The sequence below is a fragment of the Pocillopora damicornis genome, chromosome 11 (assembly GCF_964200805.1).
Source record: "Pocillopora damicornis chromosome 11, jaPocDami1.2, whole genome shotgun sequence".
Lineage (NCBI taxonomy): Eukaryota > Metazoa > Cnidaria > Anthozoa > Scleractinia > Pocilloporidae > Pocillopora > Pocillopora damicornis.
In genome coordinates this window covers 2,558,918-2,586,281 of record NC_142680.1, presented here as the reverse complement: position 1 = coordinate 2,586,281, position 27,364 = coordinate 2,558,918, and the positions used below count along the sequence as shown (strand labels likewise).

At 37.0% G+C, this 27,364-nt stretch overlaps 2 protein-coding genes and 1 long non-coding RNA gene across 13 annotated transcripts in view; 1 reads left to right on the top strand and 2 right to left on the bottom strand.

The window, feature by feature from the left end:
- The window catches only part of LOC113682951 (uncharacterized), a 31,424-nt gene extending 9,465 nt beyond the window's left edge, over positions 1-21,959 (top strand). For 2 of the 10 annotated variants that reach the window (XM_089187082.1, XM_089187083.1), the window contains exons 2-7: positions 7,501-7,698; positions 8,223-8,285; positions 12,944-14,482; positions 18,212-18,373; positions 19,376-19,495; positions 20,045-21,959. In XM_089187082.1, coding sequence (XP_089043208.1) covers positions 7,666-7,698; positions 8,223-8,285; positions 12,944-14,482; positions 18,212-18,373; positions 19,376-19,495; positions 20,045-20,434 — 2,307 coding nt within the window. In that variant the 5' untranslated portion in view covers positions 7,501-7,665 and the 3' untranslated portion in view covers positions 20,435-21,959. Of the gene's footprint in view, positions 1-4,627; positions 4,778-7,500; positions 7,699-8,222; positions 8,286-10,821; positions 11,114-11,214; positions 11,528-11,637; positions 12,510-12,557; positions 12,797-12,943; positions 14,483-18,211; positions 18,374-19,375; positions 19,496-20,044 lie in introns of those variants that run through there. The other 8 variants (XM_089187085.1, XM_089187086.1, XM_027200142.2 and 5 more) reach the window with 7 other exon arrangements.
- Positions 8,051-10,264, bottom strand: LOC149037045 (uncharacterized). The gene is made up of 2 exons (XR_016181041.1): positions 9,042-10,264; positions 8,051-8,589 (listed from the first exon to the last, which is right to left on the bottom strand). It is a non-coding gene; the product is annotated as an uncharacterized LOC149037045 (long non-coding RNA).
- LOC113682952 (leucine-rich repeat-containing protein 42) lies at positions 16,702-27,256 on the bottom strand. Of its 2 annotated transcripts, XM_089187089.1 has the most exons (5): positions 27,005-27,256; positions 25,386-25,761; positions 24,460-24,724; positions 22,628-23,122; positions 16,702-16,829 (listed from the first exon to the last, which is right to left on the bottom strand). In XM_089187089.1, the coding sequence occupies exons 1-4, from the start codon at positions 27,156-27,158 to the stop codon at positions 22,628-22,630; spliced, it is 1,290 nt and encodes a 429-aa protein (XP_089043215.1). In that variant the 5' UTR covers positions 27,159-27,256; the 3' UTR covers positions 16,702-16,829. The 2 variants fall into 2 exon arrangements, with proteins under 2 accessions (XP_089043215.1, XP_027055948.2); XM_027200147.2 differs by lacking the exon at positions 16,702-16,829 and having other exon boundaries at positions 22,401-23,122.
- Positions 27,257-27,364: the final 108 nt, after the last annotated feature.

Below are 27,364 nucleotides of genomic sequence, written 5' to 3'. Positions count from 1 at the left end.
ATCTTTGCAGAACGTATTTCGTGCCCATTTGATTGCTTCCCTCCCAAAGCGGAAAGCGCAATATATCCCAAAAAGAACACAATAAATCTAAAACGCGGTAGAAACATTAATTGTCAATCTTTGAGTTTCTATGACAACTAGGTAACCTTAAAGTCACTCAAAAACCTCTTAGTTTTCGATAGCCAGCGCTAAATTTAGCTGCACGAGCGAGGCTTCTTTATTTGAAAGCACCAATATAATTTTAAAGAAGCTTTTGAGAGATGTAAGCTTGATCGATATTGACGATGTTTCGAGGTTATTGAGAGGCCCCTTAATAACGATCGTTGGAGTGGAAAATTTTAATTACATGATCATCAATAGCTCAAACCCACATCGTAGCTTGGCTCAAGTAATTTTCCTTTTAGGCCAATAATTAAGCGGAGAAATGACTTTTTTCCATAACTAATGATATCGAAGGGGAGGTCCGTCTTAAGTTTCATCACGATAATGTTTTGACTAACGCTTTCTCTCTTATCGATGCGTGAATCAAACCTCAAAGTTAGAGTATACATGTATATTTGCCCACCAGCGATTAATGATCTATATAGTCACAGTTTATCAGATAATACTACTGTCGAACCGCAAGCACACTATAGACGATAACTTTGTAAAATCCACTAAGAACAAGCTCATATCTTTCCAAATAAGGTTATACACTGTATCCGTTCCTTATTGATGCATTAAATAACGCTTTGGCAAAGATTTTGTCTGATAAACTTCTCAAACACTTTATTCAACCAACACTAACCACCATAATGGACAATATATAATTCATAAGAGTTAAACCCTTTCGGGCACGAGATCGGCATTGCAATTCTCCTTGGTTCAGATTTTGATACTTGTTCTGAGAATTTTAAATTAACCACACAAGCACTGAGTGAATTTCTGAGGAGCACGATCCTCGTTCTCCCTAACAGTGTGTTACCTTGTAACCAATTGAACAATTCTAATTTTTCTTTTCTGTGGGGAGATTTAAGTATTGTTTGCTGTTTTTTACGAACTTCATCATCAAGAACTTTTTTTATTTTGCCTCTCACATTTCCTCTCGAGGCTCGGCCTGGTGCCATCGAACATTCGTAATGCACAATTCTTGCCTCCAACTGAGATCACATACGAATGTCTAGGACGGGTTGGACTACAATTACGAGATTTATATTCAAGTTTTCAGCAAAATTCAACAAAAACACCAACGAAAATATATTCTTCGCTCCTGTAGAGCGATAAAGTTTGCACAGGTATTACTATCAGACGTAACTGGGCTCTATCCTAATTGAAATTAAATAAAGAGACTTTACAACGACTTAGATGATGGTAGCTTATTTTTGCCACGAGCCATTTTCGCAGAAGCTCATTCTGTAGTGCTAATGACGAACGCCGGTTAACACTCGAGAGGTCAGCTTACAAACTCTTTACGGTGGCCAATTTACGTTTCCAACTCAGTTAATAAAACCAAATTATCTTGTTATAGTGCTAATAGCTATCCGTGTTTTTTTTTTAGCCAAAACAATGCAGGTTTGCGCGCGCCAAATATTCCACTATTAAAGAATCTCGAACGCGGTCGTATCCATCTTGGTGTGTCCTTGTGGATAAATTAAACATTCACTCATGAGTCAAAGTGATAATTGCTTTAATTGACAGCGCAAACCATCATGTGTAAAAACAATGATTGTGCTTGATTTAAATGATAATAAAAAGCTTTTAAGGTGAACAAAGTTCACTGAGTGAGTTTTTAACGACGTGCCGAGCTACATGTCCGAGTTGGTGTTTGAGAACAGGAAAGAATGCTGTAACATGAGAACTAGATACAAGACACTGTTTTTTTTACAAGATAGTCTAGAAAATGGTTGCTTCCAATGCTTTCTAGGAGCTTGACTAGGGAATGTTTGAAAAAATCTACCTTATAAACAAGATAATTTTTCTATCGATTCTTAAAATATTATTATTCCCTTCAACGTTTTTCTTCTTTTGGAAAAGTAAAGGTTCGTTCTTTCCAAATTTGAATTTTTTTTTTATTTTGCATCGTGAGATTGACGCAAGTCACTAAATTTTAATCATCAAATTGACAAAATTACCATCCATCTCTATATGTCATCATCAGAAGGTTATAAAATAAGCCTAATTTATTCCATAAGGATGGTTTCTCTGCGTGACAGACGAGATCTTATGTTTTCAGACACTATTTATCAGTTCAGGTAGCGACGCATGAACGTGTCAATTTTGGACTACGCTCGCGAGTGAGTTAGACCGACACGCGCGAGCAACGCGTGACGTGCGCGAGATTCTTGCGTTCTTGCCTCGTAGGGTTATATCTTAGGCTTGGTACAAGGTTAGAAAGATCTCTTTGAACCAAAAAATAACGGAGCGCTTGCCGGTGCCACACACCACTGAAACGCGACAACTATTGTTGCCTGGTATGTGTTTGATGGAAAAAGCCAGAACCAGACCTTCAAGGTCGAAGTTTAAATTAGTATAAGCGCCCCAGATATGGCCCAACCACACGTATAGATCGTATGAGCTATGACTCGGAACAAACAAGACAACATTTGTCTTTAATTTGGCAAAAATCAGCAGCCACAGGGCGTGGCTCACCCCTAGTGGGTTTCTCTGGTTCATTCTGGTATAAGGTACTCTCCATTGCATCCATCCAGGGGTGCAAGATGAAGTGATTATGAAATCTTACACATTAGTAGGGGGTACCCTAAAATAGAACCCCTCAGTGAGAGAAACAATACTAGTGACATTGGCTAAATCCCGGTATTAACAACCAACATCCGCCTGACCTAAAATCGCCGGCTAAAATTTTCGATGAAGTTGAGGCTCTTGATATGAAGGTGAGGGATTGTAAAGTGATCAACCCTAGATAAATGTTACAAATCATGAAGCTATGAGCGTTAAAATGCACTGGTATCTCTTTAAACTACCACGGCCCTTACAACTAGAGACCAGTTTAATTCCAATCCAAGGCCACTGTGGGCGCTGAGGTCATTTTGGTGACAAAAAAATATACAAACTAAACTCAAACCACACAGGCCCGAGAGAGAAGGTATTCTTTAAGGTAGTTTGTGTCAATGAATATAAAGAGATTCTTAAAATTGGAGTAACAAGTGATCTTCCAGAACCTCTTACGTCTAAAGCCACTTAAAACGATAGAGAGCAAACGGAAGAAGCTTTCTGGGTATCATGATTAATACTTGCTAACAGAACTTTCTAGAACCATCACTCCGTTGGGTTCAAGAGACGCAATACTATTCATACTGGACCGTGTTAGTCGTGTTGTTCGTGGTTTAGAATTTTGATAAAAAATGATTACATCAAAGCAACAGTAAGACTGTTGTAAAACAAGGGAATTAGACTTCTATGGCTTCTCCCGATTTCATGGTACAAGTGTTGTCTAGGTGGAGCAAGGAGAGTTAAATAAAATGAGAAAGCAGACAACTCGATCACTGTGCACAGATTTCTAGTCACAGTGTACTTTAGTAATTGAAAATCATAAAATTATGATAAAAAAAGAACTTTCAGCATATATATGTCCCTAAAAAAATGGAAAGTCTCGGAAGAAATTACTTTCATGTCTACGAACGAGCGTATTGAACGTTTACTTAAGGAATACCTTTACTTTATGGTATATTTTCTATGATGCATATTGTGCTTTGAGAGGAATAATAGTGATAAGCAAAAGAGGAGTGGACAATTTCGATCATTTATTGCATGAAAAATATAAAAGTAAAAAATGAACCGGAAACGGATGAGCTCTGCCAAGTAAGAGTTTTAGAGCCCCAGGTCATGTTATAGGGTAACAGGGCTGGTGCTAAGATAACATCTTTGTCCACTTATGAGTCACGTTCAAAGATAAGATACGTGATCACTCTACGGTTGAATCTTTAAAACTATTGTGTAAAAGGATATTGATCTACAATGGGTTTTTGTATTTTGATTTTTTTTTTTTGCCGTGAGAACCAGACAAGTATAAACGAAAGGAGTTTTATAATCCCCTAATTTCCGACGTTTTCTACCGTTTTAATGCTTTAGAACACGGACGTTCAGAGGCCTAAAGAAGATTGGTTTTAAATCGCAGAGATAATCCCTTTATTACCCTAATAGTGTGTGCATTTCGGCTAAATATCACAGAAATTTACACCTGCCGCTCAGATTGTGTATATGATCTCAGAAGAAGTTTGAATCTTTGACCTGTGTGCTCCTACAAACGACCAATAACATCAAACAGTCAAAGTGCTGATTCCTTAAAAAGATTTCTATAACAAAACGAAACACGATTTCGAGAGAAATCGGAAATGGGAGCGAGTTGTCGGCATTCTCAGATCATTCTCGCGGCTAACAAGCATCAAAATTTCACGGATTAGGCGGAGTCCTTAAGGATTTTACACATTCCACGAAATGAACGTTTCCTCAAATTTGGTATAGAGCCTAGAAAGAGATTCTACACACGATATGTCCTTAATAGGATTTATATTCTGGTTTCTATCTTATGTAACATCATGTTTGCGTGTGATACGAGCTGATATCTGCTCATTGTTGTGGACAATTAAAGAGCAAGAATAAAAGGATATGTGCCCTGAAATCAATTTAATTACGTATTTCAGAATCACAAACAAAAGGAGCTAAACTTTTTGTGTGACTGTCAGCAGAGTTTCGTTGGAGCTTGTGAAGACTTAAACACTGTTTTAACTCTCTGTATCCTGCCTTACAGTTAGAGTCCACTACCGTGCATATTCAGAAGGTATGTGCTCCGATTATAAAAAGCAAATATCATGTCTTGAAACAAAAAAGTTGTGGTTCTCATCACGAATTTGCCTATTGCTGTAGTGTTTTTCTACAAAAATTGATTGAAATCTATTAAATAGCTTAAGTTGTTGTCACTTAATTTCTAAAGAGACTTCATTTTTCGGAGAAGAGCTTTCATTTAAGGACGTTCGAGATGCAAAACTGGCTCGCAGCCTATGCTTCAAAGTGGTCAGCGCCGGTTCCAATGAAATTCAAGCACGCTCTCTTAGATCTAGCGTTAGTGAAATGAAAATACTAATCGGTTTTAACAAAACCGAAAATTACAAGATCACAAAGCGATGATAAAGAAAAAGACCGATTAGAATTTTAGTAGCAAACCTGTAGTAAATTAGGAAGCTTGACTTTGGCACTTAAATATGATTAAACTGAATTCTCCACAAGGACCTAGAGGACCCTAACTTGTACATAAGAACAATAAATATCAGCCTATCATTTATTTGAGGGCGTGATACTTAGATGTTTCCATTTGTGTAATAAATCCTTTACTCTTATCTAATTACTAAACCTGCGGGCCTAACGAGCGGAATATATGCAATACGTCCGATTTAAATAGCCTAAGTTTAATATAAAAATTACCTGATTTTTTTGTATGTTAAAGAGCGTTTAAGCGTTTCAATATCCAATTGAACTGAGCAAAGCGAGAAGGCTACACTATACGGTAACTGCTACTACTGCTTCCAGGCCTAAACGCAAGAGATGTCAATCCATCGTATGTCTCTCTAAATTGTCATTGTAAAATTGGTTTTCTTACTGAGGATAGACGGTACATATCTCTGACAGGACAGAAGTATTGTACAGGTGAAGTGTTTTCACCGAAAAAGAAAACATCGAGAGAACCCACACCACTCCATCAATCAAATATACACACCAAAACTGATTTTTTGCAAGGGTCCTGAATGAAATTCTTTTTCAAATTGGTACAGTTAAGATATGTTCTATATATTTTCAAAACGAGCAATCGCTGGTGTTCAAGTTTTGCCACAGCCTTAACATCGCAAAGGACAAAGGCTGCCTTAAAACTCATGCCCACCACTCAAAAGAACTATTCTCCCATGAACAGTGGGTTCTCGTGAAAAATAAAACTGTTACTTACAGTATGTTAATAATCTGAATTTCGCTTTTTTCATCATGAAAATAAAAAGGAAGCCATTAATGAGGACAAGCTCTCTGTTCTAGTCTCCTTGAACGTTTTTAAAGGAATGTGTTGATGCAGTTTGTTTTCTCATTACGTGACAACATGAAAATGTGTTAATACTAAAAGGAGAAATCAATTGATAATCTTGTATTGGGATGAGAATATAACATTTTTTAGTTCAACTATTGCTTGATCACTGAAACAGTGCTATATATAAAAAATGCTAGTAAAAATACTTGCGACATTTCCAAACAACAAAAATAACATGTTAATAGCATATCTTTCATTCAACTGGCTGGGCAGACGCTCACAATAGAAAATCGACTTTTACTGAAGCTTTAAAAGTGACTTAGTAAGATGAGTAAAAACCACTCACACCAGTGGCTCACTCTAACACATTGGGTGGCCGCATTTGGGAGGTGTAATATCACGTGACAACAAGATACTTCAAGTACAATGACACCACGTTGAAAACGGTAGATTTCTTGCAGACGGATTAAGTAAAGAGTCAGACTTCACATGCTCTCGGTCACGTTTAATAGGTATATGCTAATGCATGTCTTTTCTGAAAACAAAGGGTCTTTGATCAAAAAGTTGCCTTCGCCAAACCACAATCCTAAGAGCAGGAAGTGTTATTTAAAAGCACGTCATGGGAAGATTAGTTTAGTTCCGTTTCTCAGGTCTTTAAGCTTGGATTTAAGTGAAAAACATCTTAAGTTTCATTCAAGAAAAGAAACGCCCAAGGGTTTAGCAAGTCGTGCATTAGACGGGAGACGAAGGTGTTCAGTAATGACGCAACGTTCCAGACGTCTGCCATTCATGATGTCAATTAGTCAATCAATCACTTCACTGGACATTTAACCGGACATGGTTTCGTTTGACTGACGATCAAGGGACATAGTGCAATCAGCTGAAAGCTGAGTCATGTCTCATGAATTACGTAACAGAAGTGCCACAGAAAAGCGAATAGGCCGACCTACCACTTAAGACAGCAATGAAAGTCAAGTTAGCTAATTGTAGTTGTAGTAAATCATTCAACACTGAGGGACTTACAGATGTCTTTAATTATAACTGCTAGCCAACGTTGAAGCAAAATTTAACTGGCTAAAATTGGAAAGCCATCGAAGATTTAAGAAGGCTTATTTTCAAACCCATACTGGATCTATTTCTTATAGGAGCAAATCTCTAAGGAAAAAGCAATTTATCAACTTGTTGGGGCAAACCTAGGGTTATATACCTTGAATTTTTTTGACAAACGGGAAAGAAATAAAGACAAAGGAAAATCAAGTGAATTGTGGCGGCAGATCTATGTAACAGAGATTATTAAGAAATTTGTTGGTACTTAGTTAACACTTCTTCGAAAACCGGATAAAGCGCTCGGAAAACAGTCAATAAAGTTGTTTGGTAAATTTTAAAATGCTTATTTTGGCCTAGAAATAAAATTAGCTCGGGAACTCTTGAAGAAGGTCCCAAAAATCTCTGCAATGCTCATCAATTACATTAGATGTACTAATATTTTTCAGATATCGTGCAAGTTTTCGACAGATTGCCGTTCGGAGACAAACTCCTCGAGATTGTACTCAGGCTAGGAGTGGGAAGAGGTTAACTTTTTATAGGATCAAAGAGGTACCGCCGTAGAGAGGTTTCAAAACGAAGAAATCACAAACTAATGAAACTCTAAAAAAACTATGGATGATGTCTTCGAATGCACGCTCCCAAAGGTAAGCCATTCAAAAACTCACGCCACTTGTCACTTCCCCAATTGAATTCAAATGGTTTTTTACGTTTGGTCACGCGATTTTTTAAATAATGATACGACAGTTAGAATGGTGCTAATGGCATGTTTGCTCGGTGACTTTGCAAAAGATGAAATAACTTTTCGTGCGTGGAAACTAATTACAAAAACGCTCTCAAAGCAGTATGCACGTAATGCTAGCCGAAAACTACACCCAGCCATTTCAGCTCGATGATAAATTACGATAATTTAAGAACAATTTAACAAGCACGGTTTCCCTTGGAATTTAACCAATGAATTCAAGACCACGAATTATATACGCTTCAAAGGACTCCTACTTAGCAATTTAAAAATATATATTTTTAGACATTTAATTACAACGTTCCGGTTGAAAGCGTATCGTTGCTCATACAATGGCACGCGAAAACTTAATTGAAATGCAAATATTATGCATTTTAATTGCTGCCGACTTTTTATAAGACTGACAGCTTAAGTACGTTCTTCGCTTAGTGTCGTGGAGAGACCCAGTCTGGAAACATGCAACTCTTGGCCAGTGTTAACCCTTGCGACGAGGTAAGAACGAGACTACTCTAAGTACTCTTGTTTCATTCGCCTCCATAACTACACATGAATTATCAAGCGGTAATATTATCGGTATCATTAGGTTCCTTATTTTCCTCCCAAAAAAATTGGGCAGAAAACCATTTGAAGCGGGCTAGTGAAGTATCTTGCCATTCACTGTAACAATGTATGCCTCAATCAAAATCCTTGACGTTCTGTCAGGTGTAATGTACCCAAAGTGTTTTCCTCTTTAGACATTTTAGCAAAGGAATAAGCCGGAAAAGATCCATGAAGCTTGAGCAGATTGAACTGAAATCTATCCAAAATGACATAAGATGTATACTGAGTGAAGTGCAGACTTTTAGGCAATGCAGAACTACCGTTAGAAATTCGTGTCGCAGAACTGTTAAACTCACTAGAAAACAAAAGCCGGTATGTTTGAGGCAAAGGTAACCCACAAGTTTAACCGGATTAGCTGCTACAGGGACCAATATCGGAGACAATCAACAAAACTCAAAAAGCCAAAAACTTGAATTATTAAAAGCCTTGAAAAATGAAAAAACTTCCACAACCAGAGATTATTAGTACCTGGAGATAAACAGTTCTAGTTTTTTCTGACATTCAAATATGTCGTTCTCTTCTAAAAGCCTTCCTGCTTAAAGTACTGAGGTTAAACAGTGGAGTGAGGTCATGGGAAGGGAAAGTTTTGATTTTGGCGAAAATTGTATTGTAAGTTAGGTGAAATGTGATGAAGACACTTCAACTCACTTTGATTTTCTAGTGCACCAGAAGATCGACTTCTCAAGAACACACAAATCTGTTTCCTAGGTTTAGTTATAATTGACATACGATCAGAGTACCTTGCCTGACCATATGTGGGTGATCAATACGACCTGTAAAGCTTAAATCCACTAACACGCATGTCGCAAATGTTGCTACCCGAAAACTAAACATCGATTTCCGACGATACACACTTCAAACGAACAACATATTCCTTCTTGGCTCAATTTATAAAAAACCTAATTGCTGTTCCAGTCGTGAAACCCCAGTCCCCTCCCCCTTGATTTGCTCCATCGTGACTATGCAAATTTTCACCAATGGTTCTTCAGTGTAAAGGATGACTGTGTTTAACCTATGACGTAGAGGAGACACTTAACTACATCCGTGAAAAAATTAGGGCCTAAGAAAACTCACGAAAGCGCTGCAAAGTGAACTACTCCATAAGTGACATCGCGCCGTGATCCAATTGGCTAACCGAAGTTCTCAGTCTCCCACGTTGTTTAAACTGTGCGATAGTGTAAACATGATAAGATGTACCATTAAGATGAGATACATGGCCGAATTTTACCAGGAAAATGAACATACAACAGTTTCACGCACTGATGCCGTGACTGCGCCAATTGTTTTGAGAGTCGCTTTGTCTTGAGGCAATGTTTCGCTTGGTAGATTGATTCGAGCGCTAGAGTACTAAGGCGGAAAAACAACGGCCGATACTTTAGTGACGGTAAAAACTGACTAAAACACGCCAAGTCATGTAAAACTGTTTAAAATATTTAAAAAAAAAACAATCCACAGTTTCACGATAATCTGAGAGAAATATTGTATGACGAACTGATGTGGAAAAGCTGAGTGCGGAAAATATGCGAAGAATATTCAACAGCGGAAGCTTTTAGGGCGACCGACAAAATTCAATCGGATCTCTCGCCGTGAATTCATTCTGTAAAGTACTCTCAATATTCCTCCAAAAAAAAAAATAAGTATACGTCAATTACTCGGCTTCTTGTGCTTGCGGCGAGGTTTTCATAACTGGACTTTAAAAAGCCGCATTAGTCGATTCTTCCTTTTTTTTTTTTTTTTTCTTTTTTGGATAAAAACACTTTGTAAGTTCTTCCTTCCTAGTGCGATGCGTTTGGTAGGAGTTGATCAATTAGGCTTACAACATACTCGGCATAACGTTCCAACGCACAATCAATTTTGAGAAAACGCGGGAATTTTCCATTCCTTTTTTTTCTTCTTTTTTTATTCACAGTGGTCACGATTTGAGACACTTTTTTTTCTCTTGAGCCTGATCTTAAAATTCAGCCAATCACTGGCGTCCAAAATAGAGAATATACTTATGTGTTTATTATGCGAGGAGACACTGTTTTGAAAATAAGAACCGAAATAGAATGAATTTTCACTCAGACACACAAAACAACTCATATTATGCCGATTTGAACCTGAATGGAAATTTTACGTCTGGTTGAACAAACTTCTAGACCTCATCAGACTCTCAAGGTAATTCTGCTCTTTAAAATATTCTCATCTTAATACATATACTTTTAAGAGTGGGCGTTAATGGAAAAACAAACACGAACGTTCAAGAAAGTCGAAAAAGAAGTAACTTTCGCCGCTTTAAAACGCGGGTGCGACGGTCCACATCACGGAGAGTCTAAACAAATTTGTGTTTTCACTTGTAACCGTATTTTTCTCCATTACCTTTGCAAAAAAATCAGCGACTTTTGGGTAAATGAAAAATTTATTATGAGAGAGATCATTAAGGCCAGAGTGTGGCAAACCAAAGCTTTTATCTTTTTCAGCGCAGAACAAGTCACGCACATCCCGAACCTTACTGTATGCACCGGAAACGCGCTTTTGCGAATTGATACTTCTTGCTAGGTCAATGTTTCCGTCGTTTGCATGAGATATAAACCATATGCCAAGTAAATACGCCTGCTCATCCGACCTCGTATCGTCTGGCGGGGAAAATAAGCATCGAATGGTACATTGCTGTTTTTTAAGATCTCCAAATCTTCGAAGAGTGGCGAAAAATAACAAGAGGCTTTTCTCCTGTACTTTAGGTAAGATTTCTATCAAATTAGTCTGAGTGCTAAGTCAATTAGTTTACGGGGTTTTTTCCAGTGATGTTATCAAACTCGAAAAGAAATCGTGTATGTAGAAATGTTACGAGAAGCAGGGCTTTTATCACGGCAGGGACATCTCGAACTCGGAAGCTAGCATGTAATGGAGAGCTCACTTGGTGAGTTAATAGAAGTTCAACTCGTCTTTTAGCGCGGCACAGACCAGGTTCGCAGCTGCTTCAAATATTTGAGGCTTCCTGTCATTTTCGGAGTGCTTCCAAGTTTGCTTTTCTTATTCTGAGTAATTTATCGTGTGCGTAACGAGTTATTGTGTCATCAAGCCAGAAAAGCAACTGTACAGCAAAGAACCTAACAAAACACAAGAAATCGACCGCGAACAAGGAGGTTGTAAAGGTACAATTCGTTTATTCCTCTTGATATTGACACGACCAAGCCGAAAATACGACAATCTCGCGAGCTTCGGTTACTATTGAGTCATGTTCAGTTAATTCAAAGCGAGAGGTAAGCCTGGAATTTTCCATACCCCCGAAAAAAGCTCTATTTTCGATAGGGTTATCGCAACAACCATCTGTTCCCATCTGTTTGCTGAAGAGGAAAAGTTTAATGCGATGCAAATATGTTTATTTGCGTTCGGCAACAGAAGACATCCTTTCTTTTCTTGTGCGCGTTTGAATGATCCACCCGGCGGAAGAAGATTTTTCATTGAAAATAAAACAGCTATTAAAGGAACGGATCTTGTAAGAGGCGGTTTGCTTTAATGGCTCGCTATCTCGCTTCGCCACAGGCAGAGGAGTGGTCGTTTCAGTATTGCCACAGGGATGATGAATAATAAACTTATCTACCGGTCGGTCTGATATACTTTGGTGTAAACTATGGGAAGGCGAGCGATCGTGGTTTAAGAGACGAGAGGTTATCGTAGGTTTAAGAAAGGTTTATGATAAACTGTCTGCATGTCACAGCTTTCTGAGGTGTTTGTGCGACAGCCTTTGCTTTTAGACACTGAAGAGGCTTTTATGTCTTATGACGAGAAGATGGGTAAAATATTAAACTAATAAACCTCAATTTGGTGCGAAAATTGCGCGTTTATGGCAAACAAATACCGGAAATGGTACGTAACTCAGCCTTTGTCAAAAACTGTCAAGCTCACGTCAGGTTTAATGAAACTCTTCAAATGCGCAGCTTAAATGAATGCGATTGTACAAAGCAATAGAGAGATCTTTATCAAACCACCTCGGGGCATTCGGACTTCTGGCATAGTCGTTTTGCCCCTAGGATAAGCCAAGACGGTCATTCAAAGGCCAGACCAATGACCATTAAAGACAGCACAAAAAAAACGACCCTCCGCCTTTCAGGAACGTGCGCTGAGAAATGATTGGTGAGGCGGCGAAATTTAATAAGCCTTAATTAGTTTCCATGGCAACGGATATGAATAGGTGTCAATCAAATTGGGTTTCCTGCAGTAAAGCGGACCGATCACAGAAGTCAGGTGGTAGACTCTAGTGTTGCAGTTTAGCATTTCTATTGTTATTTCCACTCGTGTGTTAAGATAAGAGAAAGTCTGCCTCCCTTAAGTAATTTACATGCTTTTACAGCGTATTAACATCTCGGCGCGTTTGAACGAGGCCGAGCGCGGGTTTCACGGCAGAATCATTTGAAGCCAAGGTAACCACTATAACTGAGAACGTTCACCCAAGAATTTATTTTCCAATCATCGAGTGCTCAGCTTGCAGAAGTTAAAGGACAGCAGAGTTTCTTTGCTCATTTCACCAGTTGTTTAATCTTGTTTACTTTGTTATTTGAATGTTATAGGGGAATGTGGTAAGAGGAGAAAACACCGATCTTACCTTGAAAGATTATTCAGACACAGTCAAATACCTCGAACAACTACAAGAAATCAATCTGAAAACCTTCACCGCAGAACTCGATAGAAAAGAAACTGGAATTTCAGAGGAGACAGCCAACAGGGCTCTGAACTCCCCTGTGCCTTTCAACAGCATAATGTATGGATCCAGAAGTGGGCTCTACGCAGGTCGAGTGTCAGGGCCAAAATTTTCGGGCGAAAGACACGAAGACCCTGTAGCGTCAAGAATGAGAAATTACAGTAGAAGTTATGACTCTTTTGATCGCGCAGAAATAACTGGTGGCGCCGGCAATGGAAGAATGATTAATCCACCGGAGAGAAGTACTGCAGCCATGTTTGATTATCATTACACGGATCACAATACACATGGTGGAATGTCCACATCAAGCGGTGTTAAGTTGCCAAACGTGAACACCGCGCAAAATGGATTTGCCGCAGAAAGTGCTGCTATGCATTATTCTCAAGGTGCTGGAGGTGAATCTTTTCTTCCTTCTCCCCAGAACTGTCCACAGCCAGTAAACATTAACCCTCTAGCTGGCTTATCAGAGCTGGCCGAAAAGGCAAACTTTGTGTCTGAACTCGCCAGGGATGGCGTCGCTCAGTCTCGGTTTAGCTCTCAAGGAAGTCGCGGCCAAATAAATCGCCCGGCTCGTCAGTACAGCTACCCAGAAGCACCGCGTACTCGCAGTTGGTCAAGTTCGGGTTCTGATGGCGTTGGAAGTTACTTTAACGGCCGGCAACAGTCATTTCGAGCTGACAACTTCTCGCCATCCCTGTCAACAGGGAGTTCAGTGCTATCTGACTCGGATCTTGGCAGTCCATGCCATTCGACACGAGCACGGCATTTCTTTCCGTACAGCGAGTCTGATTCGGACCTTTCACCGACGGAACCGAGCCCTGGCTATGCGTATGATAGAAACAGGGCATACCAGAACTATAATCCGAGATCGTTTGCGAATTACCGGGTGTGGAGTAACCAGGCTGAATCCATCACTCCCAACGTCACTGTTGTACCGGATCCGAGGAGCAAATTATCGCCACTGTTCAAGTCTGGAAGCCGAACGACGAAATCCGAGCAAATTCTCAAAGAACATTTGCAAACATTTGGTAAGTTTTTGTCTACGCCAGCGGACAAAGACGACGAGAAAGCTTCCCTGGCAGAGAATGAGAAAAAATGGAACAGCGGAGAGGATTCAGTGAGAGAAAAGAAGCCTCCCACGAGCTCATCAAATGCTTTAAAGGAATCGCTTCCCAGCGAAGAGAGCAGTGTATTCCCTTGCAAATGGGTTGGGTGCGATGGACTTTATTCAGAGCAAGATGACTTAGTGCGGCATATAGAGAAAGTTCACATCGACCAAAGAAAAGCCGATGATCTTTATATATGTTACTGGAAGGATTGTAGCAGGCAGCGCCGCGCTTTCAACGCCAGATACAAATTGGTGATTCACATGAGAGTACATTCGGGTGAAAAACCCAACAAGTGTACGGTGAGTAGTACAACAAACTTATTATGTCGACTCGTGTTTGTTTTGCATTGTTTCAACCTTCTTTCATATGTATCGCGTCAATTATTTTACACTCAATTTGTGCGATCAAGAGAAATGTTTCGCCAAACCTTTAGAGCGCCACGTCGAATATCGACTACACTTAAGAAAGACAACAGCTCTGGGTGTTATGTTTTTGTGAAATTTCTAAAAATAACCCCAAAAGTAAATTTCAATTCATTTAGCGCGCGGCGTACTTGAACTCACGAGCGGTATTCAAATGCCATTTTGCGCTTAATTTAATCATGTTTTTATGGACCCAGTCACAACATTTTCTTCTCTTTGAGCGAAACAAGGCCGGCTTTTGTGGGTCTGCTTATAGGAGGCAACAAGAAATACGTACAGGAAATGCAAGCCGCAATTTCGCACGATTGCGGTGAAGAAAACAAATGTCTCCATTTCAAAAAACACCGTTCGGTAGCTATAGGTGACGTTCTTGACCGGTAGGCATTCGTTCCCTCACGCCAGGGTTTCTAGAGAGATTTGCATAAGACACAATAATTACATTGTTTGTCTTTCATTCTGGCCTCTGGGGCTTCAAATTCAATAGCATATTTGTTATACTTGCGGTTCGGGGCAGCCGGGAAGAAAAACAAATTTTTTGGATTGTCATCAGACAGACGGAATAGATCACGAAACGATTTAATCCCTCGCAAAAACAATCTATGAAGTCTTGTGAGGGAAAGAAGGTAATCGAACACTAAGAAGAGATTATCTGTTCCATTGACCTAGCGCTGGCTCTTGAATTTCGGCAAAAATTTGACATGTTCGAAACGGTTCAATGTGCACCATGTGGTTAAAACTCCGGGAGGCCAAAAAACAATTGTTATGGAACCAATCATTTAACTCTAATATACCTTGGTTGTTCGAAAACCGCTCGCTTTCTGCACGAGAAAAGAAATTAAGCGAACAAAAAGTAATCTAGCTTAACACCTTGTCGATTTTAAGTTTCTATTCTTCTCAGATTAGTTACTTTGGTAAAAAGGTAGAGCATCGTACTGTAGGAGTGTCTGAAAGTACAAAGAGATGCGGCTTTGAAAAGTTTCAAAATTTTTTTCTCGCTTTCAACGAAAGGTGTACTTTTAATTGGATTTAACGAAAATTTAAATATCTCTGACTTGAAATCAGTTGCTGCGCGATGGCGTTCAGATTCAGGAGCACCGCGCCAGTGAACGCTTTTCAATTGACCTTGGATAAACATGGCTCCCGCTGCTGGCGTGATTCTCAGGTCACGGAATATTTGGCGAATATTTTTTAACATATTACTAAACCACCTGTCTTGTACAGTGTATCAAGTGATATATTGTTCATACAGGCCTTACATTTCAAATTGTCAATACCTATTAAAAAAAAAAAAACCTCTTGTAATTTGTTCAGGCACGATTTCACTACGACGTAGAGTTTGCTTCTGAGTAAACACGGCGAGTATGTAAGAAGTTATTTTTAATTAAAATTTCACGGGTATTTTTTAATATTTTCTTAGTGGACAACATTCAAGTGATGCTTTAATTATAATTTTCCAAGACAAAAAACGTGATTGATAAGCTTCATTTGTATGTTAAATTTATACACCTGCCACAAGAGAGATAAAAATTCTACAGCTTTTTTTAAGAGCCGCGTCAAAACCAACTTTTCCCCATCTTGCATATTTAATAAGCTCCATAAAATGTTACCAGAGTCACGACAGTTTAAGAATCAGAACTTTCACTATTTTTCTGTAAATCATTTAAAGGTCTTATAAACAAATTTAACTTACATTTCTTCTTAATTATTTTTACTCGTTTGTTTGTGGTTTTCGTGCACCCATTAAGCGCCATCCCTATATCAATCAAAGTAACATAAATTTGGAGGTGGTCTATTGTCTTTATAAAGGCAAATTAATTTCTTTTAGACATCAAAGTTTAAACATTTACTTGAGACAACCAGCAGTTTGTTTAATTTTAAATTGAAGCATAACCAGCTAAACAAATAACTCGCGTATTGTTTTCGAAAGACTATTTCACGAAAACTCGACAGCAAATTTGATTGCTGCAATTATTAACCAGTGGCTCTGCGCAGTGTAGTTCTGTGACAATAGCCTTCCTGTCGGTAGAAATTCAAAAGAGTACGTTTCTATACAAATGCTATTTCAGTAATGAAAATCTGTATGTAAAAGTACATAAGCGGGCACCAGTAAGCACATGTAATATACTATCATTTATTACTGTCACGAGTCTCAAAATTAAAAAGAAAAGCTCTATTGTTTCAATGTTATTTACACAATACAATTTATTTCCTTGATCAAATTTACCTGAAAACCAAGAAAAATAGATAATAATTTTAGTCACAAATTCTCCAATGGAGTTAAACGATTTTTCATCTCCTTCTTTTGAGAAAAAGCTCCAGCTGTCCAAAAAATTACTGATTGGATTTCTTAAAAAATGTGCTAAATATAAAAATTTGCTATATATTTTAAAGTTAGACAGGTGTGCATGAGCTTGCGATAAATTTGTAGATCATCCTTCAATAAAATATTTTTGCCTCTGAAATTTTTTAAATATCTTGTTCATTTAACAGTCCGCTCGACACGGTTAAAAGTTGACATAGGAGAAGTAAATAATTTTTCTTTCCTTCACTACCATTTATATTCAAGAAAAACAACAACAAATCTTTGTTCCATCAAATAAAAATTATGTTCAGAGGATTACTAGCAAAGTGAAAAAATGAAATTTATATACAGTTATTATAGACAGAGAGCTGAGTTAAAAGTCATTATTTTTAACTCGGGGTAGACTAGAGTCACATCTGTGGTTTTATCAGAGTGACCTGTCAATTCGGTAAACTTAAAGCCTAAAAAAGTCAGAGGAAGGAAACATTTTGAAAAATATTGTCCAACAATTATGTTCTACACCCTATCAACAATATTGAATGCTATGCTAAAAATGTAGCTTAGAAGTTCCCAAAAAAAAACAAAAAAAAAACTGCAATAAGTTGACAGGTGTCAATACTTGTGCAAGACAGTATCAGATTGCAAACAACAGTATTTTTACTCCAGTAAGACAGACTAAGTAAATTTTTTTTAGAGGTCATGGTTATTGTCTGCATAAAAAAGGTTTCCAAGTTCAATTAAACAACAAGCAAGTTCAAATATAGCACCGTGTAACTTTGTCATGTCTTTTAATAACTTGTGTTACTTAGGACCCACTTGAGTCCAAATAAATTGGGAAGTCTACATTATGAAGAAGAGTAATCCCTTATTGGAAACATTTTTTTAGGTTTAAATAATGGGAAATGACTCATAAATATATTAAGGTACCACTGCAAAAAAATTCTGCCTTGAAAAAAACTTTCAATGCAAGAATTTGGTGAATTTAATTGATTCTGTAAATTGTTTATTTGTTTTATTCTAAAGCCACTGACAAAAAAAACAGGAAGTTTACAGTTCTGCTCACATTTGTGATGTAACTCAAAGAGACTTATCCAAAAGTTTTAACAAATATCTTAAAAGTTATTGCACAAGTGTCTCAAAACTGACTCTTATATTCATTGTGCTCATCTGAAGTGAGAGTGCCAAAATTAATTTTGATAAGCTGTCCACAATTTGCAATTGTCTTACATAGAATTGCAATTTCCCTTATCATTTGAGATCATGCTGTATTGCAATTGACTTATCATTTTTTTTCTTTCTTTCAGTTTCCAGGATGTAATAAAGCATTTTCCAGGCTTGAAAATCTGAAGATTCACATGCGATCACATACTGGTGAAAAACCATACCTTTGCCAACACCTAGGCTGTCCTAAAGCATTCTCAAACTCATCTGATCGGGCTAAACATCAAAGAACACATCAAGATACGGTAAGCATTAAACAGTTTTCTCCTTGTCTCCCTAACCATAACACATAACCTCTCCTCACAGGTTTGGCACATTATTAAGCAAGCATATGATGAGAATACAAATATTCATCTGCTACTGATTGTTATCTTCAGATAATATCAAACTCTCCTAACTTATTTAAAAGGAAATGTGTAGTGATAGAAGGAGAGAATAACTTATCAGATCTTGGGACTTATAGTTTCAGTCAAATGTTAAGTGCTGAAAATAGTAATTTTGCTGTTTAAAATGAATTTTAGGTCAAAATGATTTGTTGTCTTTTTTGTTTCAAATACATTACCATGTCCCATATAAACAAAAGAAATTCAAATAAAGCTAGTCTGAAATCACTTTAATCAGAAACAATATTGAAGTATAGCAAAAGCAATCATGAAACAAAGAGTGAAATGCTTCATAAGATGGATTATTAAGATCATTATGTCCTTGTGACCTCCCAGGGAAAAATTAGCATGCACTTCTATGGGGTAAAAAGGTTTTTCATCAGCATAATGAATAGTACCTGGAAAGGTAATTAGAAAAAGGAAAAACACCGTTTAAACCTTTGACCCCTAAGGGTGACTAGCATCTAATTTCTCCTTACAATATCACCCTGCAATCACACATTAAGGTCATGAGAATAAAGGAAATGATCACCAACTAAAAAAGCTCTTGCCTGTTAAATAAATTCTCCATGTCAGCACCTTAGGAAATGTATAGAGAACAGTAAGGAGAATATGTAAACTGATGTTAGGCATAAAGGGTTAAACTACTTCATTAACCCTTTGTCTCCAACAAGAGACAATTTCTTTTACAATATCAATACAATATCAAGCAGAAAAGTGGTAAGAATAATAAAGATAAATATCAATTAGGGGATCCATAGTTGATCCAACACCAAAATGCTCAAAACTAACATCATAGGAATTGTATGACAGACAATGAGGAGAATTACTGATAAAATCATTTCTTTCTTTTTGTTTTTGTAGAAGCCATATGCCTGTCAAGTACCAGGCTGCCCCAAGAGATACACAGACCCTAGCTCACTAAGAAAACACTTCAAACAACATGCTAATGGAAAGATGCCTCAACAGAACTCAAATGGAAAGGTGAGACTTAAGTTTACAGTACCTGGTGGCACACACATTCTGCAGTTGTGGCATGATCTTAATAATCTTTCATACTTTCATGTTTGGGTTGAAGAATGCTAGGAGATATTAACTAATAAAGCTACTCCAGAATCAGAGTTAAAAAAAAAAATACAGCTGTCTTCATGCAGTAGTTATCATAAGCCTCCTGTGAACAACAAAACTAGTCAGTTAACCTTTTAACTCCCAAAGGTGATTGACATGAAACTTCTCCCTGTAATATCTATACATTATTCAACAAACAGGTATTGAGAATATTCAAACTTATAAGGTAGAAGCTGCTATCTTGATCCAGCACCAAGTTCTCATAACTAATTTACAAGGAAATGTGTAGCACCTATAGAAGGGAGAATTAACAATCAGATGTTGAGAGTTAAAGGGTCAAGAGATTGTGGAGGGTTAAAAATATCTGAGAGAAAACAAACTTGTGACATTGACAGAAACAGCTGAAGATAAAAGAAAGTTCAGGATTTAAAGGTTTTGTTTAACACTTTCTTTTTTTCTCTGTAGTCTAAACAGAAACCAAGAGGAAACCGATCATCAAAAAGAGATCTCCTCTGTGCTGGAGTGACAAGACCTTTACCAGATTTTGGCTATGTGGATGAATTTCAGGCCAGAAAGAGGCAGAAAACATTGGATACATTGCGTCAGACAACTGAGAAAAAAATGGCACTTGAAAGTGGTTTTGCTCAAGCACACCTGGATGCTCAGCGAGCTTGGTATGCAGCAGAAAGTGTTTATGGGCAGTATACTCCACCACCATTGCAACCTGTTGCTAGAGCAAGCACACCAACACCAGAGGAAGAACCTGGAGCACTTCGTTTCACTCAAATGTTAAGTAGCATGGAGATACCAACATTTGAAGACACACTAAAGCCATTATCAAGTGCCTATTCATAGCCAAGAGTAAAATTACAAGTCTGAGATGTTTTGGGGAAACATCAATTAACTTTAAGTAAGGCTATGAAGCAGCTTTTTTTTTCTTCAAGGGAGTAACACTTCCTTCCAGGATACTTCCTGATGAAGTAACTTTGCAAGAATCTGGTTTAGAAGAACTATTGACCAGGAAACTCAGTATAAAAGGATATTATACATGAAATACTTGAGATATCATAGGTCGGAGAAGAAAGCTATTTTACTACAAAAACAACTTCATTTTATAAGGTACATATATGATGTACAAAAAAGTTAATAATACATCAGCTTCACTGATGAAAAATCAGTTTATTACAAAGAAAAGAGTAAAAGGTTTCTTGGAGAATGAGTTTATCAAAAGAAATCCACTTTTGTAGACTGAAAATCATTTGTACAATGCAATGTGTACAACTTGACAGTTGAGTTAAGTTAGCCCTGAAAAAACTTGTAGGTCAACTATGTACAAGTTTACAAAGTCAATTTATTTTTTGAAAGTTGTTCCTCCATATAGCCAGATTGTGAACAGTAAAAATTAAGTCAAGGAAAGAAAATCAGAGTCTTATATTTTGATTAATATGTTACTCTGGAAGGTACAGGATATTCTTTTAGACATTGCCACAATGAAATGTGTGAATTGGGGGTAAATAACATTAATTAAACCCTTATGGGCATGCAAGCACCCAATACTCAGACAGATAAATGGATAGTTTTGGAAATCTTGTACAGTCACAATTAGAAATATCACTAGTAGTTTTGTGCATCTTGAAGAGAATCATTTAATAATTTATTGTAATTTACTTTAGGCCTTGGGAAAATAGAATAATCACAGATTGTAGAATAGCCCTAGAAGTTTTTAAAATCAAGTTATTTCCCAACCAACAAATTTTGAATTGTAGGCAATTGTTTACTCTGATTTGTAGCCAAATTAGATGAAATTAGTCCTGATTTTTTTCCAAACAACAATAGCAATCTGATGTTGGAAGATAATTTCTCATAGTGTGGATTAAGTAAAAGAGCATATGGAACAAACTCAACCGATGATACCTTTAGATAAAAAGAATTCAGAATGAAAATAGCTTCATAGGTTTCACTTTACAATCAACACTAGCACTAGACTGATTAAAACTCATTTCACTTTCTGGCCAACCCATTAAAGACTACCACTACAATCCTTTTTTTAGGCATTCTTTTTAGTTCCCTTGATAGAAGGGATTTTAGTATGGAGTATGCAGTTGCAGACTGTAAATATCTCTTAACAGATCACACTTTCTCAAATGTATTTTGTCGATGCACATACAGTTAACCACACATGTAAGCCAATATTTTGCCATAGTTTTGTAACATCCACTTATTGTTTCTATGTTTCTCTCAGTCATCAAAGAAACCATGCACTTTGCAGCTATCATAGTATAGTTTTGTTATACTTCTTTTCAAGATCCATGTAAGAGAACATGCGCAATGTCAATAGCAGGATTTAACTTTTTAATAAAAGAAAAAAAGATTTTAACAATATTGTGTGCAAGTTGTCATGTGTTATTTATTACCTTTACTTAAAACATGTGGTACAGAACAAAATTTCAACTTAGGTTTTTGTAATTTGGTGCACTGCAGGACTCTTTAGCAAACTACAGGTGTGCAAAAGACAACTTAAAAACCTACTTACAAGACTTTTTTCACTTACTTCACTACTCTTTTCTTGTCTACACATTCCTAACCCCCTTCCCCACCTCCCAAGAAATCAGCGTTCTCTCCTATTTTAAGCCAGTTGGTAGAATAACCCTTTTGCCAATTGAATTTTCAAGAAATCTGAGTTATTAAGGTGCTAATGAGAAGTACTACAGACAGTACATTTTACCACTTAATTACTACCTGAAAAGGACAACACGGCTTTACTATCTTTTCATTGCCTACAACCCTCACCAAAAGAGAGCAATCAACCAATACTTTGTTAAAAAAAAAAGTTCACAATTATTGTTGTACAAAGTCTCCCTTTAAGCAAGGCTTAAACTATGAAATACAAAATAAGCTTTTTATACTGTAAAAAAAGAACAAACAAACAAACAAACAAAAAACTAAGAAGTGCTATAATACTAATACCATTAACTAAGAACAAAGCACAAAACAAAGACATCTACAACTAATATTCTTATAACTATCAGTACTTCTTTGTTCACTTACCTATGACACAAGATCTAACGATTCTAGAAGAGAACACTTCCTCTTTACAGGCTTCCACTGTTTTTCACATTTCAAATAATTGTTAAGGACACCATCTTCTAAACATTCTTCAGTCGTAACAGATGATGAAAAAGCTGTTCCTCTTGTTTTTAACCTCTTTTTGGGTTGCCCATTTCTAGCAGAATTGTTCTTGCCATATTGTCCAGGTATTGTTGCCATTTTCTGAATTGGTGAAGGTCTACAACAAGGCATCCTGTTTTCTTTTGCACACAGCATAATTTTTGGGAGTTCACTTGTGGACTTGTTCTTGGGTGTAGACCTACAGACCAAGTGATGATGTGAGGATTTGTAGAACTTGGTGGTTTTCCTGTTAAGCTGTGTATCTATTGTTACATCTGCAGGGCAGACTTTAGATTTTTCTTTCCAATCACTTATCACCTCAACAGCCCATCCTTTAGTAACTGTAAAGGCTTTCTCCTGCTTGAACTCTTCAAGCTGTTGTTGACAGGAGACAGAACAATATGCCTTAATAATAATAAAAACAATGATGCTCTGGGAATTTGTTTTGAGAGAGTTTATCAGAATCATCTGATCCATATGACAGTGATCATGTGGCTGGGGTGGTGGACTCAGGATGGGGAAGTAAAGGTTTCAGCCAGCCTTCCTCAAAAGTCCCAATAACTTAACAGGCCCAAATTCATATTTTAAAACCATTAATAAAGGAATGAAAAAGCAAGTTCTGGCACCCAACAGCTCCTTTTTGTTTCTTTAACTGAGAGTTTATTGAATAATTTTGAAAAATTTGAAACCCTCATCTTGAATGAAAACAGAACACCTTTACAGGCCTGTTTAGTTGGGTCCTTCAAGAAATGGTCCCATGGTCATTGTGTTTTGCTTTTGGGGAAGACACCTCACTCTCACAGCTGTCAAGGAAAGTTAAGTTACTACAGTGAAGGTAAAAGGTAAAGGTAACTTCAACAATCAAACCAGGTCACCCATCTGGCCAGAGTTTATCCTGGTCTTTGTAGCATGAGGTGATAAGGAGTATTATCATCCTTGCTTGATTAGCATGAGCATGAGGCATGAGGTGATAAGGAGTATTATCATCCTTGCTTGATTAGAAAATTTTTTGTTTGCAGGTTACAATAACCCCCCACCTGCATTTTGCCAGGCTTCCCTCATTTACAATTTTTGGCCAACCATTTATACCCCCACTCAGAGACAGGCACTATGAGGTTTCAGTGTCTTGCCCAAAAACATATCATAATGATCTTGCTAGATTTCAAAATTACACCTCTCAACATCGAGTCCAGTATGAGGTTGTTGCTAGGTGCCATGATACATGCTACAGAAACTGGGAAGAATATCGCAGCACAATACATTTCAATTGTGTGTCCTACATGTTTCTACATCTTCTTAGTCAACATTTTAATTTTAAGCTTTAATATCTAGACTGACATAGTTGAATTTTTAACATTGTAATGCATAATTGAAAAATTCATATTGATAATTGCACAATACAAGTCAATAAATTATTATTATTATCATTACTAAAAACAAAACCAAAGAATTCAAAACAGCCAGAAGAAAGGAATATTATAATAGGAGCCAAAAAAAAAACAAAGTAGAAAACAGAAAAACTGCTTAAAAAGTTGGAAAGTGTGAGTGACAAAGTTGCAATTGGTTTTAATTTTGAAACTAGTGATGCAAGTTTTCTGAACCAATCACATAGCAAAGTAAATGATCACCACAGCAATTCTAGACTAGTATCAACATTCAATTCAAAATTGCTCTTAAAACTTCACTACCACATAAACCGTATGACCACTTACATCTAGTGCTAGACACAGGGTTATGTCTTTCATTAGCTGCGGAACTCCCTCACCAAATGATATTCTTGTACCTGACAGATTTAAAGCACTCAAGGAATGCAACTTGGCTATGTGCTTCACACTTTCATCTGTTATATTTGGATTCAAGGATAAATCCAACACTGAAAGCTTTCCAAGTCCACTTTTGAAAAAGCGCCAAGGTAAGGTAAAGTGTCTCACACCAGCATCAGAGAGACAGTTATCTTTGAGACTAAGGCTTTTCAAGCTGGGTGAAAAAAATCAATCAATAATTACCAGTAAAAGTATAAATCTATCATGATTGCATGTATAACTTTTGTGTCATAACACATGAAGATTTTTAGAAATTTAATTAAAATTTATACTCTAAGAAAACTTGATCATTCCAATTACACACAAATTATCCAAAACACCATTTGAAGAAACTGGAGGGAAGCGGTTATATTCAGCTGAAAACAGTACAAAATTTATGATATAAAAAACATCCACTTTCACATTGTTGAGACTTTTGTAATGACAATTTTTTTTCCAAACTACCTCAAAGTCCTGTCACAAATTGTGCAGACAGGACTTTAAAGGATAAGGCGAGAAGATGCCTGCCTGAGAAGATTGTTATAAAGCAAAGCACCCCCAATTTTCCTAAACTCTCCACTCTCTTTCCTTTTGACTATTGTTCACCCCCTTGCTACAAATTTCATGTTTTACCCAGCCTTCTGCTACTGTTAAAATCAAAGATGGTAGCTGTAGCCTATACCAAGAAACCGCTGACCACTGGCTTGCCATTATGCTGATATGCATGCTATCCCAAGATCTAGTTAGTAATTCTCCCTTCAGGCTGATAAATAATTATAACAGCTGTAGTTGCAAATTAATAAAGAGAATTTGGTACTGCAATACAATGTACTTACTTGTGTAAATGAGCAACATATGATAACAGCTCATGTGTATCTCCAAGACGACAATGACTGACATCAAGCTCTGTCAGGCATACAAACAGTTGAAGATATTCCAAATAGTTACTTGTAAAGACATGTGCTGAACTAAGTGACAGCTTTGATAACACCAATTCACCATACGCTTCACAAAATATCCTCATATTCCTGGGATCTGATCCAAATCCATCATTCTCTTGGACTTTTTGGAAAAGTTGTTCCCCAACAATGTCTGGAAACCCTTCTAATGATTCCACCATACATATGTTTTTGGCAACAAAATCCAAGCAAATAAGAAACAAGGATTGAGGATTTTGGATGTTGTTATCAATGATAAATGAACAATTTGCTCCTGTGAATGACAAAAAATGAAAAAAAGAAGGAATTAAAATTGTTCAAACAAACTTGTCTTATACAGGTAATTTTCCTGTAGGTGATGTGATGGTGGATACACCACCATGGAGAATATAGAAGCACAACAGCAAAGAGCATTAAATCCATTTATTATCTAGATACTGAGAAATTATCACAGTTTCTTCTGTTTCAGTTTAAGAAAATTAAAGATTCCATGTTGCTATTCATCTGTTCTGTAATAGATCACAGATGACATCAACATGTGATACAAACAAAAAAATGGCACAAGATGCATAACCAAGTGTGTCACTGATATTTTAACCACATTTGATGTCTTCTGTGATCTATTATAGTGATAGCACAGACCCATGTAAAATAAAATCTATTTGTTTCATATGATAGTAAAGCAAAATTTTTAATATGATATCACCATCTGTGCATTTGACCTCCTACAACTCGTAAGTAAGAGGCAATAAAAATGCATGTACAATTCAGCTTATCATGTAACAGATTATATTTTTCCCTCTCTTGCCAAAATATTGATTTCTCTTCAAAATTTCATTATGTAGTCAAATAGATGAGTAATGAGAATTATTACAAAATATAAGCTACAAGTTCTTGTTTGATTGAAGACCACATTCTCTTCGGAACCGACATTGCCAAAAATATGTCGCATGGCGGGGGGAGTATCAAAAGCTACATCTTTTCAGTGAAAGGGTGAACTTCAGGAGAGAAATTATTTGAAAAATCTTAAATTTGCTTTCAGATCACGCCATTTTGTCTACCAATAATTTATTTTCTTTTGTAAGAATCAACATAACTATGGCAATGATGAAACCGGTGAAAAGATACATTATCTGTTGACCCTTTTACTTCTAAGACCGAATTTCTCATTACTGTACGAATACAATATCAAGCAGACAGGTGTGCGAAAAACCAAAACTATAAAATTAGTTGATTATTACATAATGCAATAGCAAATTATCCGAACTAACATTTTAAGCATTGCATATCAGACAGTGAGAATAATTACTAATGAAATCTTGGAAGTCAAAGAGTCGAATATTTTTCTCCAACGTTCCACCCAAGATTTCATGAAATATTGCCAAATAACTGCTCGAGGAGATCACCTTGTGTAAACGCAAACGTACGGTAAATGTCGAGTACAGTATACATTATTGAATACAAAAATAAAGAAAATCATTGCCATTGACAAAAATAAAAAAATGAAAAGCCAGTACCTTTGGGGACATTATTTTTGAAGGAATTACTGTTCTTGCAGCCTATCGAAAAGCCAGGTGGTGAAACTACTCGGCCGTATTTGTTTCTTGTGTAAACCACACCAACATCGCTCCAACTTTCAAAGACGTCTCTTGCGAACCCTTCAAACGACATAGCTGTAGAAAGGCGAGTGGAATATCTTTTGTGATGGAAATGTTGGTGATCTCAACAGATACCAAAACATTACGATGCGAAAACATGCGCGTTTTGTATTTTCCCGCCATGCTGCGCGTTGCGGTATAGGGATCGAGAAAGGATTGGGATGGAGTTGTTCGATTTCATCGAGCTTTTTCGAGAGTAGTTTTAATTTAAGCCTGAGG

Bases quoted from the DNA above. Each gene is read 5' to 3' on its own strand.
- LOC113682952 (XM_089187089.1), bottom strand. From the start codon at position 27,158: ATGTCGTTTGAAGGGTTCGCAAGAGACGTCTTTGAAAGTTGGAGCGAT. The intron at 24,725-25,385 runs GTAAGTACATTG...TTTTTCACCCAG, and splicing joins TATGTTGCTCATTTACACAA to CTTGAAAAGCCTTAGTCTCA. The intron at 23,123-24,459 runs GTAAGTGGTCAT...TGTCAACAACAG, and splicing joins CCCTGTGTCTAGCACTAGAT to CTTGAAGAGTTCAAGCAGGA.